This window comes from Argopecten irradians, chromosome 3 (assembly GCF_041381155.1).
Source record: "Argopecten irradians isolate NY chromosome 3, Ai_NY, whole genome shotgun sequence".
Classification (NCBI taxonomy): Eukaryota; Metazoa; Mollusca; class Bivalvia; order Pectinida; family Pectinidae; genus Argopecten; species Argopecten irradians.
In genome coordinates this window covers 8,874,718-8,890,726 of record NC_091136.1, presented here as the reverse complement: position 1 = coordinate 8,890,726, position 16,009 = coordinate 8,874,718, and the positions used below count along the sequence as shown (strand labels likewise).

Below are 16,009 nucleotides of genomic sequence, written 5' to 3'. Positions count from 1 at the left end.
TACCCCCAGAATATAGTCTAGGTGTTCATTGTCAAACATTACCCCCCGAATATAGTGTAGGTGTTCAGTATCAAACATTACCCCCAGAATATAGTGTAGATGTTTCATTGTCAAACATTACTCCCAGAATATAGTGTAGGTGTTCAGTATCAAACATTACTCCCAGAATATAGTCTAGGTGTTCATTGTCAAACATTACCCCCGAATATCGTGTAGGTGTTCAGTGTCAGACATTACCCACGGAATATAGTGTAGATGTTCATTGTCAAACATTACCCCCAGAATATAGTGTAGGTGTTCATTGTCAAACATTACCCCCGTAATATAGTGTAGGTGTTCAATGTCAAACATTACCCCCGGAATATAGTGTAGGTGTTCATTGTCAAACATTACCCCTGGAATATAGTGTAGGTGTTCAGTGTCAAACATTACCCCCAGAATATAGTGTAGGTGTTCATTGTCAAACATTACCCCCGGAATATAGTGTAGGTGTTCATTGTCAAACATTACCCCTGGAATATAGTGTAGGTGTTCAGTGTCAAACATAACCCCCAGAATATAGTGTAGGTGTTCTTCCATGTCTGTAAACATTTTACTATCAATAATGATCCAATTCTACAATAAGCAATAGAATTTGGTGAGGTGAAATGTAAACTTTGTTGTCAGAATTGTTGTAATGAGTGAGTTGGTTATCTCCCCTTGGAGTTATACCTTTTCAACTGTAAAAGATAAATAGAAAGTGTGGTATATCTGAATAACTGGTAGACAATGTGCAGTTTATTAGTATTTGGTAATTTAGCCTTTTACCCATGAAAAAGTGTCGGATGTTATATACCTATATTTCACTTAAGTCGTCGTATCATGCCATCTTGTTACACACTGTACCCTTTCCTTGTTTCATATGGAAGTCAAGGTACTTAGATGTCTAGTTCAAACTATGTCAGACGATTCAATCCGGCTAGATTTGTAACGTAACTATGAATATTACTATTTTACAGATACCCTTACCGATCAGCGAGACTTCCCCCGACACTGCCTCAGGAGACTCAACACCATGGGTAGGTTGCCTCAAAATAATGCTAGAAATTAACCAATTAATTACTTCAATTTAGTAATGTTACACTGGTACTTCTGTCAAAAATTCCCAATGCTGTTGTTGTAACTTACAGCAGGTGTGATGTGCATTTCTTCTCACATCTACACAAGATCTTAAATGTCATATCTTTTAATGGTATGCCATATGACAACATACGATTTTAATGACAAACTTTTGATAACACATACTGTAGACGTGGGTATTTTCGCAAATGCTTAAATTCGCGAATTTCATGCATAAAACTTTCACGATGTTGTTGTTTTTGCAAAAGATGCACTTTTAGACAACAAAGTTAATACATGTATAAAATATTATGAGCTGGGAAAATTTTCCCAATTAAGAGGCCTTCTCGTAATTAGCGAAAAATTCCATGTTTACAGTATTTTAATGGCTAGTTTTTAATGGGATACATTTTAATGAGTCTTTTTATGACAAACCATTGAATTAATGTGTTTTAATGAGATAGCTTTGATGATCTTTCATAAATATGCTGAGTAACTGTCAAAATGGATTTTGGTTGTGAGAGTGTTTGAGAGCGTATATGAAAATTGGAAGGTAGGCATTTGGGTACTTTCTTATTGAAAAAAGGGAATATAGAGGAGAATACTTGTACTTGTGGTGAATGAACTAGCCATAATCTGTTACTGCGACATTTGAAAAAGCTATTATGTATGCTATACTTTTGTCACAGCTGAAAGGTGGACCCAAACATATGAAAACAGGGTCCACACCCGTCGCAGTTTATGCCAGTGAACAGGAAGTTCCATCTGAGGCTCGAGCTGGAGTCTCGCGCTCCCAGTCCGACGCAGGGTCTCGAAGCCGAGATCCGGGCTCACATTTGATTGGGTCGCGACCGGGTGTTAGTCCTGAGGTACGGTGTGCCTAGTGCCTGTGTTGCCATTAGAATCCCCACACATCCTTATATGCTTTAATTAACGCCTTACTGGAACATTTCGCACTTTATCATCTGTTCTGTACTAATGATCATTTTGTTTATTTTAGTTTCTATTTATGTTTCATGAAATGTAAAATAGTTTCAAAAATCATTATACACATAAACCAAATAAAATGGAGATGAAGAATAATTAGTGAAAGAAAAGACTGGTAGCTGCATGTTTTGTATCAGTTGTAGAAGCTTATGATTTGTCAGACGACTTTCTTATCTGAAAAACAACACACATTGACCATATATTGATACCCTACCCCCTTCCCTTACACTGCCTTATATCTCAGGCTCTATACATGTCCAGAGAAGCCATGAAGAATTGTGAAGTTACGGCACCATGTAAAACATTGCATCTATGATCTTTCCCTAGGAATTCCTCCAACACACATTTTCACTCTATCTCATTACTGTAAGAATCCTTAAGCTTCAAAACTTGTAAAAATTGCAGATCATTGTATTCTTTCCCAAATAACCAATTCCTATGTGTTGCTACCAGCGTTTTATTTTACTTTACATAAAACAAGCACTTAATAATTTAGTTGGTTCAGTTTCTATTAATTTGTTGTTTTATTTTTTCATTTTCTAAATTAACGTATAATTATGTAAAATATCTTTTATCTGTCATTGTTTGTTCTAACAATGATGTCTAAACGTGTCGACGTTAAGTCTCGTCTGTGTGGTGTAGCTGACCAGTGGTCACCATGTTTGTTGTAGCGTATTATGTCAAGTACCAAGCGACGGATGTTTAATAAGTTGAAAAAGGTAATAGTGACTGCGTGTGCTTGGTATGGCAACTAACATTAAGTATCTTGTAACATATTGTACCGATCTCCACATCCCCTAGTGGGTCTGTAGGCCACTTTGGTGGCATAAAGTGGCATGTCTCACATAGTCACTATAAGGAATAAGATATGGCATGTCTCACATAGTCACTGGAAGCAAAATGTGGCATGTCCCATAGTCAGATATACAAAATGTAGCATCTCTCCCTTTGTCACAGAGGGGCTAAATGTGGCATGTTTCATAGTCACATGATATACAAAATGAAGCATCTCTCCCTTTGTCACTGAAGGGCTAAATGTGGCATGTTTCATAGTCACACGATATACAAAATGTAGCATCTCTCACTTTGTCACTGAGGGGGCTAAATGTGGCATGTTTCATAGTCACATGATATACAAAATGAAGCATCTCTCCCTTTGTCACTGAAGGGCTAAATGTGGCATGTTTCATAGTCACACGATATACAAAATGTAGCATCTCTCCCTTTGTCACTGGTCTACACGATATACAAAATGTAGCATCTCTTCCTTTGTCACTGAAGGGCTAAATGTGGCATGTTTCATAGTCACACGATATACAAAATGTAGCATCTCTCCCTTTGTCACTGAGGGGTTAAATGTGGCATGTTTCATAGTCACACGATATACAAAATGTAGCATCTCTCCCTTTGTCGCTGGCTAGTTAAATGTAACATCTATTTCTTTATCACTGAGGGGGTTAACGTGGCATGTTTCACTGTCATCGAAAGAAAAGATGTGTCATGTTTCGCATAGTCCTTCAAACGTTAATATGGCAAGTTGTTGTAGTGACTAAGGGACAATGGATGGCATCTCATCAAACCACCAAGACAAATGTTGGTAAATTGCACCGAGTGTAAAGATAGGGTGCCTCCAATGAAGAGGCTCTGTCTCGCTTTATCTATATCATAAAGACAAAGGAAGCATACTCCAGTCACAAAAGGCACCCAGGAAATATGGCATGCTTGTTCTCATCTCACCCAATCCCATTGTTTTACCTTGTTAAATTGTTTTGAGATGAATCTTGTTTTGTTTGCATCAAGTTATAGGACATGATTTAGCATTCTGAATATTAAAGAAAGGAAGTGTAACAGTACATCATAAGAAGAGATTGACAGTTGACAGATCCTGTACCTATTGAAGCATTTCTCTCAAGATTTCAGAATACTATAGAATTCAAGTGGTGAATAGATAATATTGAAAGATTAGTATGGTATAATTTGAGAGTTTGATAATTTGTATGAATTGATGTAAGATGTAGAAAAGTATGTGGAATGTTTACTAGTATAAGAACTGTATATTCCTATGTAGTGATGTATATCACCATGTAGAACTGACCAGTATGGCATGGAAACCCAGGGTATGTTATGGTAGGAAATGGTCAGTGATTGTCCAGAATCTGTAAAATTCACATTCTATGGATTTGTGACATTTTTGTTCAGATTTCGTTTATGTCTGAAAATAAAATTTTCAAACTCCTGGTTAGTTTAGGATTACGATATATTACAGGGATGTCTACTGATTACTAATTTGTTTTAATTACTTGTTTCTTGTTTTACCTAACATTTAATCACTGTTGAATTTCTTTTACTTAATAAATCAAGCAATAAACATTTTGCTTTTCAAGATAGCTTAATGCTTGCTTTTGCTGAAACAATGAAAATCTTTTGAACCTTAAAGCCCCTGAAATAATTATTTACGTCATTGTATTAGGATTGTGACAGTCATTGCATAGAGATGGCTATATGATGAAATGAAAGCATATCGTCCCAGGTATATAAGGAAGAAATGTCTGTTTCCTTGTGCTCAGGGTCAAGTACAATATTGAAAATATTTAAGTTACCTGTTTTATAATATTTACTCCTGTCTGCAATAACTTCTTCAAGTTTGAAATTACAGCATATATTTGACCCTATATAGACTGTTTCCTTATATAAAATGACATTCAAGGTTTTGTAATTACTGATGTTTATTATTTATCGAGACAAAAGAAAAATCGGTGAAATATTAATAAACTTTTTTTTTTCTTCTGTTAATATGTAGTTTGGAGGGGGATGCATATTTGTGTGATAATATATTAGCATTGTCCTTAAGCTAAGAGATATAGTATGTTCTTGATTTTGAAAGGTTTAGTGTACACAAAATAACAATATGTTTCTGTAATAAAAGAACAGGAATTTATTAACAATTGACTGAAATTGTACCAAACACTACAGTGTTAAATTAAAAGGATGTAAGTATGGGGAGAAGTAAGTCATATACATATACTATTATAGTGGAGAGTATATATTTAACAAGGCGAGTAAGGATATTGATAAACAGACTTTAATTTAACCTGTGTCATAGAGTTACAGGACAGTTACCACAGTGCATGTAATAGTCGTGTTCAGCGGTGTGTAACCGCCAGTCAGGCATGACCTACCTGTGCATACACCTGACATAACAAGGTACAGGTAATGTGTCTCTGGCAGGTAAACATGTGACCTAGTACACTAGGCACGTGTTTGATATAGGGATGGACCACTAGCAGTCATGGATAGCACACGAAGGTAGTGATAGGGGAGGGAAAGGTGGCATTATGGTGAGGTGGAATCGGGAAAGGTGGGAGGGCTGTGGCATCTTGAGAGGGAAATCAGGCATTAGGGGAGGGAGAGGGGGCATCAAGAGAAGTGAGATGACATCGGGAAAGGTGGGAGGGATGTAGCATCATGCGAGGAAAAGCTGGCATCAGGAGAGGGGAAGAGGGGAGGGAAAGCTGGCGTCAGTGGAGGGAAAGGTAGGAAGAGGGGAAGGAAAAGAGGGGAGGGAAAAATGAGAGTAAAGGGAAGAAAAAGTGGCATCAGGGGAGGGAAAGTTGGCATCAGGGAAAGGAAAGGTGGCATCAGGGAAAGCTGGCATCAGAGGAGGGAAAGGCGGCATCAGGGGAGGGAAAGGTTGGAAGGAGGTGGCATCAGGGGAGGGAAAGGTGACATCAGGAGAAGGGAAAGTTTGGAAGAGTAGGCATCGGGGGAAAGAAAGGTGGCTTTAAGAGAGTTCAAGAGAAGACAATGTGGAACGGAAAGGTGACATCAGGGGGAAGGGAAAGGTTGGAAGGAGGTGGCATCAGGGGAGGGGAAGGTGGTATCAGGGGAGGAAAAGATTCCATGCATGTAAAAGTGTTATTGTTACTTATTGTACATAGGAGAAATGACATGGAGAGGCTGTAGTTTAACCCTCGCATAATGGGTCTGTGAGTGTTAGGTTAATTTATTTTAAAAGTCTGAATTGTATAAATTCATCCCAATGTCAGACACCTCATGTGGACTGACTCTGGCATGTTTACAAGCCCCTGTGTGTTTTATGCATGTTTAAAGCTGATACCTAAGGGGGCTGATTTTTGTGTGCCAATCCTGGACTCAAATCAGTGCCACCTGCAGGCAATCTGGCTTCAGTCTGGGTTAGCAGAGTGTTTGAATTTTACCTGAAGATATGCATTGAAGTCTGGGTCGTTTTGAATCTTGTTGAGGTGTAAAATGACATTTAGATATAAGCTACTGTAACATGGACTTAGAGAATTTTTAATGTGAGAACATCTCTTAAAGACATTATCTGATTGCTCTGAGTTATTATCTTTGATATGGTACCAATAAAATTTGCGTGCTCATTTTTTAACAACAGCCTATTTACAGATGGATGTAACTTTCTATTTGCCTGAACATTTCAATTATATATGGCTGTCATAAAGCTGAAAGAGATAATTGGCAAGGAAAAAAACTTATTTCAGCTTTTGCAAATGTATAAATTAAAACTCTATATGTGTTTCATTTTAAAAATTAATGAACTGTGTCAGTCCTCACAGCCTCTGAAATGTGGTGATATATTGACTCTGTTGTGATAAACTAGAAATTTAGTCATCAAAGCAGGAAATAAATACTATTTTTGTCTATGAGTTATATATATAATGTTATACATTTTGTAACTTCTAGATTACAGTAATAAGTTTATGAAATTTCAGAAGTAGGTGCACTCTTTAACAGAGAATGATTAATTGATGAATGATCTCCCTTTATTTCAGTCTACGTCGGTGCCGAGCACAGCAGTAGATGGTGGTAGTTTCTCCGACTCGCCCTCACACAGTCCCAACGCATCACCCACACCTACACATCCTGCCAACTCCCGTCTCAGCGAGGAGACAGACTTAGCCACAAATGTAGATGTAGGTTTTAATCATCAAATGTTTTGTAATGAATATGGTTATGATTTCTTTATGGAGCATATCTTCTGAACCAGTAACCATCCATACATGGTATCTGTACCAGTAATCTTCCATACTTGGTATTATTGGCTGACTGGTTGATTCTGTTTTGTTTGTTGTCTTGTTCAAAGGGAGATAACTTTGAGAACAGAAACTTTAGAGTGGTTTTATCAAAGGAGGACAAAATTGTGACCTGTTCTTAAATCTGTAATTTGAGGCAATTTTCAAAATTTTATATTGTATCATTGATGAACCTAATTATATTATTAATATTTGTAACATGTTGATACGATGAAGATTGGAAAAGCAATGAAAAGTCCAAGGTAGCGGTTAGTTAATGTCATCTAGCTGCTTATAAGGAATAGGATTTCATGATTGTTAAATAACACGACTTGACGAGTATTGTTTATATTTGATAATGTGTTATATTGTCTGTTTAAGGATCCCAATGTTAAATAACACGACTTGACGAGTATTGTTGACGTTTGATAATGTGTGATATTGTCTGTTTAAGGATCCCAATGTAAATAATACCAGTAAAGCTGAAAACCCTCAGCGATTCATTATAGCCATGGAGGACGACGAGTTTGAATCTGATGAGGAACATGCACGGGTAAGAGTTATCTCCCCTATACACAGTCACACCTAGCTCTCGTGGCAGTCACTAGAAGTTTACTGCTGCAGAATATAAAGGACGGGGGGGGGGGAATGATCATTCACTTGATTCAGTGGTTAAGTTTATATTGTGATTTCCATTTAGTACAAGCTGGATAAAGCTATTGATCTATATCATTACTTACAACTATTATCTCCAATAGCATTCATTTGGCAAACATTGAACGGTATATTTAAGCAATAACTGATTTACTTCCCTTGAATTTACATCTCTTGGCCTGGGCCATTTTCGATTATACGGTTTGACTGGTTGGACCTAGTTGTTCGTTTGACGGACCGGTGATTTTACATTGTTTTCAGACGAGACTTGGCAAAGCCCTCACAGGCCTGTATCAAAAATTGCAGGTCCGTCAGGATTTATACTTGAAATAATTACTTTAACTAACGGTCGAACTGGTTGTTCTGAATAAACGAAAACGGCCCTGTTTTCCACAATTAGATCTCCTTGTTGTTGCCTACATAACCAAGACTCAGACAAGGTGTTCTGATTGGTGATTCCTGTTAGACAAGGTGTTCTGATTGGTGATTCCTGTTCATCAGTTAATCCCCTTCCTAATAATAAGTATGTATTATGTCTTGGCAAAGAGAGCTCTTTTGTCAGAAAGTATTGTTGAGGTATGAAATCGTGTCCATGCAGAATGTGAAGGTCATGGAAGAATACTGAAATAGTGCCCTCCCACCAAGTCTGGTAGAATTAAGTACATCAATAAACTTTCAGTAAAAAGCGTGCATTTTGTGGATTTGGAGAATTTTTAGACAACACCCCCAGCCCATTGAAATCAAATCACATTTTCATCTCTTAGGAAATAGCATGCCATTCTTTCCATGCAAAAATCTTAAATAACATCAGCATGTATGTAGTATAATATCTTCGAATGTATTTAATTTGTTCTTAAATTTCTGTGTAATTAAATACTTTACTTCCATTTCTGTGTAAACAAAATTCATGCTTCAATTTTCTGAGTAAACAAAATTTATGCTTCAATTTTCTGAGTTAACAAAATTCATGCTTCCAATTTTTGTGCAAACAAAATTCATACTTTAAATTTCTATATAAACAAAATCTATACTTTGTGTGTAAGCGGTGTGATTGATTATGTTGAAGTCTGTGTTGTACTAATTCTGGTATAGTCTGTAGAGCACTTCTAATCACAGCACTGAGTTTTTGTCTCTGTAACCCACATCACCAAACTGCCAAACAGGGGAGATAACCTATACATTGTTAGAATTTTCTTAAGAGTATGGTTTTTTAATTGACCTTAGTTATGGTAATAAAAAAAAATGCCATTAGTTACTGCTTGTAAATTTGGGGGATTGTATGTTAATCGAACTATGTAGTAGGTTAACTGTGGTCATTTTTAGTTTATTTGGATGGATTGTCTCCCCTGAATTAATCTGTTTTCTTCCAGTGTTATATAATTTTGACTCTATTCTTGTATATTGCTGTTTTCTACTGCGTAGATGTGAACACCATATATGTTAAGAGTGTAATTGATGAGTACTTTATCATTTCTGAAATCAGTTATATCTGTTATATTGATGCCTGGTGTCCGTGTGATATCATTTAACCTAGCCAGTTTGATGTTGCTTTCAGCCATCCTTAGAGAGAAAGTCCTCTCAACCTGTTGTGTCCTCATTCCTGGCCCGACTACAGACTCTAGAGGTTTACAGCGCGTTTATCATGGCTTTGGGCGATAACTCATTTATAATTTTCCAATTTTACTGAGCTCTGCTTCTTCTTCTTACTGTTGACGTATATTTTACTTCTCTGACGTCTAACCTTTACACAAACTTGGACATTGAATTTTTGATATATGACTAGAATGCTGACCTTGAAAAAAATATATCTCTTACTACATCATTTACATGGATAGATATATGGTTTGAGCAATTAATATGTGAATATGACCACAAAATAATTTTCAAACTTGAGTTACCTGTAGTTAACGCATTATTTTCTTACTTAATGTGAATTTCCTCTTGCTTATCATGTATTGACATTTATACCTCCTATCTGCACTTGCTTCGTAACATTTGACCATCTCCAGCTTAAGTTTATTTAATGACCTTTTTGACATCAAGTTTTTAAATCATGATATTTTTGATGCAAAGCTCTCTTTCCCTGACTTTTTGTCAATTGACCATTATATATACTTATGTAACTTTTTGCTTAATGACATTGGGATATAACCTATAACTTTCTGCTTAATGAAATAAATTCTGACTTGCCATCACAGTTTCTTGACCTTTTGATCTTTCATCTATGACCTTGCTTATTCACCTTTTGACCTTATCTCTTGCTCTCTCCTGTGGATCATTTGCTTCTCATCACTAATGAAGCTTACTAACAGTAACCAATGAACTTGTATTTCCTGTGAAATGGCGGCTTTTGTGGCTTAAACATAGATTGTTTGACTGAATATATATTAAGAAGACTGAGGGCACAACTTGTTGAAGTTGTGATCATGTTGGGAAAATGTCGTATTCATTCACAAAGCACCAGAAAAATATTCTACCAAAGGGAGATAATCTATTTTTTTCCATGATTATTGTAATTATGATCTATATACGGACTATATACAGTATACAGTATCGCACTAGCATGGCTCTATATACATTCTTCTTATCTCACTAACACAACTGATTTTCTGCTTATTAATAGCTTCATCATACGAAAATGTATCCATCACAGATAGCATTAGAGCATGTGCGGAAAATAAGGTTTACACAATTGATCAAATCAAAATCAGTAATCAAGTAACATCGGCTTGGTAGTTAGTCATGTAAAATAACAACAGAAAAGTAAAGAGTTCTTACCAGACTGTATAGCTTCTGTTTTAGCCTAAAAAAGGCATACTTAGTCAAATTTTGAAAAGAAGAAATAGTGACCTACATAAATGTGTGACCTCTGAGATTGACCTTTGCTCTCATTTTCAGACGGATGATCATGGTCCATTTAACAGTTTACGACAGTTGATGGACAACAAACCAGCCCATACCGCCATCTTTCTCAATTTTCTTCTTGTGGAAAACCATGATCCATCTGCTTTTGTGAGTGTTGTCCTTAATTACGAGATGAAGTTATTTCCCTTATATATTAAGTTATTTCCCTTTTATCTTATTAACCTTTTGTATTCAAAATATTCTTTTTGTTCAATTTTGTAATAAAATTGCCAATATCATTAAAAATAACATTAGATAGATTCTCAATCTTTGAAAAATTAGGAAATGTATTTACGACCCTACAGTTTATTTTCTAAGAAGTATAAAAGAACAGTAATGTTTATTGGCTTTTGAGTAACAAGACAGATGACGTCATGCCCACATGTATTAAATAAAGCTTGAAACTAATATGTCAGCAGATCTTTATTAATTAAAATTGACATATTTGTTTCTATGAAATATGTATATGTTATTAACGTTTTCAGATTGAAGTCAATGAAAAAAGCAGTAAAAATAAAAATTATACAGTAGAACCTTGTCTTCTGTTGCACCAATGTCACACTCAAGAAATTTTCTAAGTTGTTCAAATTTAATGTTGAATTGGCCAGGGAAAATATTTAAGAGTAATATGTATTTTATAAGTTATAAAATTGTGCTTTTGATTGACGTAACCTTGAAACTGACCAATATATCTGCATGTTGATTACCAAACAGAAAGCTACGTATGCTCCTTGAACGTTTTTGTAAACCATGTATCGTGCTTTGTTTATTTTGCGTTGACACATTTGTATCCTCTGTTACAGTTATTCTATATCACAGCCAGTTTGTATAACTCTGCCAAAGGTGGTCTCCAGGAATGGAAGAAATGGGCATTTGAAATATACTCCACATTTCTAGTCGATGGAGCGGTTAGTATTTTTTCTTGGGATTATCAATTTTTTAGCTGAAGAAAGGTATATAGTTATTTCCTTCAGGTGGGAAATAAGGGTGGTTGATTCTATGATTTTAAAAGTATACATTCAAAGTCATAGATAGACATCATTGGTCAAATTCCCTCCAAAAACCTGGTATAGTATGTTACAGATGGAATCCTTTTGTTTCCATAGTTACTGTAATGCAAGTTATTTCACAACACGGCTCTAAAACATTATCACACATGTCTGAGCTTATAAGACTTCGAAACCTTTATTTATGTGTTATTCTCCTTAAGATTTATATTGTCACCTAAACTGTACTACAGTTTAGGTGACAGACATTATCATGTAATATCATGATCCTTTATGATAAATCCTTGTTTATAGATGAATTATTTAATTTTTCATTTAATTAAATAATGTCTAAATGTATGTAAGCAATTTAATTTATTCTAAAAAATCCTTCCTTAGAAATTTCATTCAATATCCTGCTAGAAAAATAGACATGATAAGATGTAAATGAAGTGAATGGTACCTTGACTTGAATAGCAGTAGCTGACTTGATAAGTGATCCATAACAATGTATTAGGAAATAACATCAAACTTTACCAGTTATGAATAAGATGTTTAGATGAAGCACTGACCAGGCCTTATTTGTGTCTTTAGCCTCTAAAAGTCAATGTTAACGAGGAGATCGGTTTGGGAGTAAAGGGTGTCCTGGAGAAAGTGGAACAAGAAGAAGGCATGAAGACCGTCTTCCTCCCGGCTCACCAGGCTGTGGTGGACGAGGTCGAATCACAACTCACCATGTTCAGGCAGAAAAAAGATATGGGTAAGTGAGTCAGTAATGGGATGGAGCATGCCTGTCTAATTCCCTTACTGTTACCAAAAACATATATATAAAATGTATGTATGCTCCAGCTGTTACAGAACTTGGTTTTCTATAATTAAGAATATTAAAACATGCAGTGTCCTTGATTCACAGAAAATGTTTAAAGTAATGTTATATGTCGTGTTCTTTCTTGGCATGAACTTCATTGACTAAAATTAAATAGACGTTATTAAGTCATTTTAGTGGACTATCTTTAAAAAGTTAGGTTTGTCAAAATAATGTTTGCCAACCAATCTCTACCTGTCTTTATAAAGGAAAATTTATATACAGGTATGTTATTTGCAATTCTCCAAGATCTTGCTGCAAAATATCATTTAAAAAAAATTATGAGTAATGCAACTTTAATGAATAGTTCTAGCTCTCTTTACAAGAAACCATAAGATACCATCATGTCAACAATTTTTGTATTATTAAAATCCTATGACATTGTCTTGTATTGTTACATATTCTATTTTTCCAGGTATGGGTAACATGTTTGGTGCTCATGAAGTGAGGGACAGCATGAAGAAGCGAGAGGAAATGGAAGTAATAGAAAAATATCTCTTAAAGCACCTAGATAAGGCGTTGTAAGTATAAAGCTTTATTAAACAAATGGGGGCTATCATAGTTTACATGGGTACTGTGTTGTTAAATGTGGGTACTGTTTTAAACTCTACAGGTTTATACTGGTCATATTAAGTCCCACGTTGTCCCCTCAAAAGTTGATGGGACGACAGCTAAATTATGATATGTATGAGAGTACCAGGTATACCACCTGCGTCAACTGTATGCACAGACAAAGGGAGATCACTGTAATTAATCTGTTGCTGGATTCTTGTTTGTTATGAACAAGGGAAATATATATATAAATATAAATTATAAAAAAAAGATGACTAAAAAAGCATTGTTCATACAGAATAGTAGAGCAAAAGTTAATAGTAAATGACAATAAATAAATAAAACTCCTGCCTGATTAGTGCTTGTGGATATGTGTATTGTTCTGAGATATGGATTATTTTCGTTACCAGACAAGCGGACTCTGAAATAAAGAATGACCGTGAGCAGGCCGTGTCCTGGGCTCTCTCTACATTCCTCCGATCTGTGGGCTATAGCAAACATAACTCCAGTTTAGACAAAGTTCCCAGCTTTGTCTGTCGAGACCGCAAGGGCATTCGCCTCTCCAGTAAACCTACTAAACGGGTAAATATCTGTATCAACTGTGTGACTTACAGGTTATGATTACCAGAGAATGATAATCATTTCATTCATGGATGATTTATGGCAGATGTAAATAAAATTTTTGTAATTCAATACTTATAGCTCATCATATGGTAAAGAAAGAATTTATGATGAAATTCCTGTGATTGTTTGATTTGTAATCTATTATAAGTGTTTAGTCTATAATCATATTTATGAGTTTTATGATTATTTGGTGTATAATCATATTTATCATTTCTATGACTCTTTGGTGTATAGTCATATTTATGATTTCTATGTTAGCTTGGTCTATAATCATATTTATGATTTCTATGATTCTTTGGTGTATAATCATGTTTATGATTTCTATGTTAGCTAGGTGTATAATCATGTTATGTTTTCTATGGTTGTTAGGTATATAAACATGTTTATTATTTCTATAATTGCTTGGTGTATAATCTTGTTTTGTATGTTTCAGCCACATAGAGGCCATAACTTTGAGCCAACCCATTACTTTAAGGTAGAGACGTGTATGTACTGTAAAGCTGTGATATGGGGTGTGGGCTACCAGGGATATTTCTGTAAAAGTAAGTATACAGCATTGGTCAATGGGTCCACAATATCAATTATACCAGATATTAAAATGGTCACTTACAGTTGATCATTGATTTCCATCAAAGCATTTTGAGGTCTGTTTCCCATCTTTTATTCAGTTAGATCTCTGTTGTGAATTTGTATTTGCAATTACCAACTAAATATAAGATCTAGTATGTCTGCAACAAGACACAGAATGTATTATATCTGAAATAAGAAACTTGATTCAAGTTTTGGTGCAAGTCGGAATCTGAAATAAGTATCTGAAGGTAAGATCTTGTATATCTGGACTCACCAGTTGGATAAAAGTTCAAGTGAGTAAAATAAAGTTTTAATGCTATATTTACTTTGTTACAGATTGTGAACAGAATATACACACACGGTGTATAGACAAACTAGAAGACAGCTGTAAAAAGAAAGACAAAGACAAGACTAGACCATTATCTAATATATTTAAAGGCAAAGGTGAGTTGTCTCCCCTCCCACTTCCTGAATACTTGTTAAACGTTGTATCTAAATGTTTGTTTATATTGGTCAAACAGTAGTTATTGTATTTTTTTTCCATTTAATAGTTTTTTTTTCTATATTTACTTATTCTTATATTAGGGCAGCTTGTGGTTTTTTTTTTTTTTTTTTCCATTTTCCTTTTTTTTCTCATTTTTTTTTCTTTCTTTTTTTTTTATTTTTCATATTTTAATTACCTTTTGGAAAAAGAAATGCATTTTGCAATTTTTTTTAGTCTGTTTCTGTATTTATCAGAATGAAATACTCTATAGAATAAAAGATAACAGTAATATTTTCATTTTATGACGTTTATGAATGGTTTTATTACTGTACATTATATTATGAATTCATCATATTAATTAATGTAAAACGAGAACCAGCTAAATAGAAGACATTGTTAAGTCACTATTTACAATAATCCAAAGAAACTTTGAAATGTTAAAAAATCTACAGGATAAAAGATGTGCAGTAATTCTGAGAATCTAGAAACAGACTGAATAGGAGTTTTGTTGCTTGAACTTCCCTGGCATGGGTGTATCAAATGGCTGATCATGTATGTTATATTTATCTGGATGAGCTGATGTTGTGTTCACCTTAACGAGCTGATGTTGTATTCACCTTAACGAGCTGATGTTGTATTTACCTGAACGAGCTGATGTTGTATTTACCTGTACGAGCTGATGTTGTATTTACCTGAATGAGCCTATGTTTTATTTGCCTCTATAAGTTTTGCCTGCCAACTTTGAAATTTTATAGGTGATATGCGCAAAAGTGTTTTGCCAGAGATTGTCATCTCAGGTAGAGTTTAACCCTTGTGTGTTTGCTGTACCCCCCATCTAGCCTGTATGATGGGGATTATCCTGCTTTTACCTGTGTGTGTATACTGTCCCCCCAATTTGTATAATGGAGCAGTCCTGCTTTAACAACATAATGTACTCATTCCTCATTCCTCCTCACGGGATTGGAAGTCCTGCTTTTGCTACCACTATATATGTACTGACAAACATTGTAAAAACTAGCAGTTTTCATTTACACAACAATCATACAGTTTTGTATTGATATGAACATGCTATCCTTAATATAACAACTTGAGATCAGCTCTTTAGCATGGAGTTGTATCTGTCCATCCTTTCTTCCTTCCTTCCCCTTTATCCTACCTATCAATTACATCATGGCTCCATCTGCTTCTTGCGATTGCTTGTTATGGAACTTCATCTTTTAACCAAAAGTAGGTC

At 35.1% G+C, this 16,009-nt stretch overlaps 1 protein-coding gene across 21 annotated transcripts in view; it reads left to right on the top strand.

Moving 5' to 3' along the window:
- Positions 1-16,009, top strand: part of LOC138317487 (rho guanine nucleotide exchange factor 11-like) — a 99,824-nt gene that overhangs the window by 56,179 nt on the left and 27,636 nt on the right. For 14 of the 21 annotated variants that reach the window (XR_011207768.1, XM_069259194.1, XM_069259195.1 and 11 more), the window contains 14 exons: positions 999-1,058; positions 1,788-1,967; positions 2,757-2,804; positions 6,897-7,037; positions 7,591-7,689; positions 9,346-9,414; positions 10,689-10,802; positions 11,498-11,602; positions 12,275-12,440; positions 12,961-13,066; positions 13,508-13,679; positions 14,155-14,263; positions 14,628-14,735; positions 15,531-15,572. Coding sequence is in view for 20 of the 21 variants with exons in the window: in XM_069259194.1 (XP_069115295.1) it covers positions 999-1,058; positions 1,788-1,967; positions 2,757-2,804; positions 6,897-7,037; positions 7,591-7,689; positions 9,346-9,414; positions 10,689-10,802; positions 11,498-11,602; positions 12,275-12,440; positions 12,961-13,066; positions 13,508-13,679; positions 14,155-14,263; positions 14,628-14,735; positions 15,531-15,572 (1,519 nt within the window). In the remaining variant the exon portion in view is untranslated. Of the gene's footprint in view, positions 1-430; positions 447-469; positions 486-554; positions 564-998; positions 1,059-1,787; positions 1,968-2,756; positions 2,805-6,896; positions 7,038-7,590; positions 7,690-9,345; positions 9,415-10,688; positions 10,803-11,497; positions 11,603-12,274; positions 12,441-12,960; positions 13,067-13,507; positions 13,680-14,154; positions 14,264-14,627; positions 14,736-15,530; positions 15,573-16,009 lie in introns of those variants that run through there. The other 7 variants (XM_069259201.1, XM_069259199.1, XM_069259200.1 and 4 more) reach the window with 7 other exon arrangements.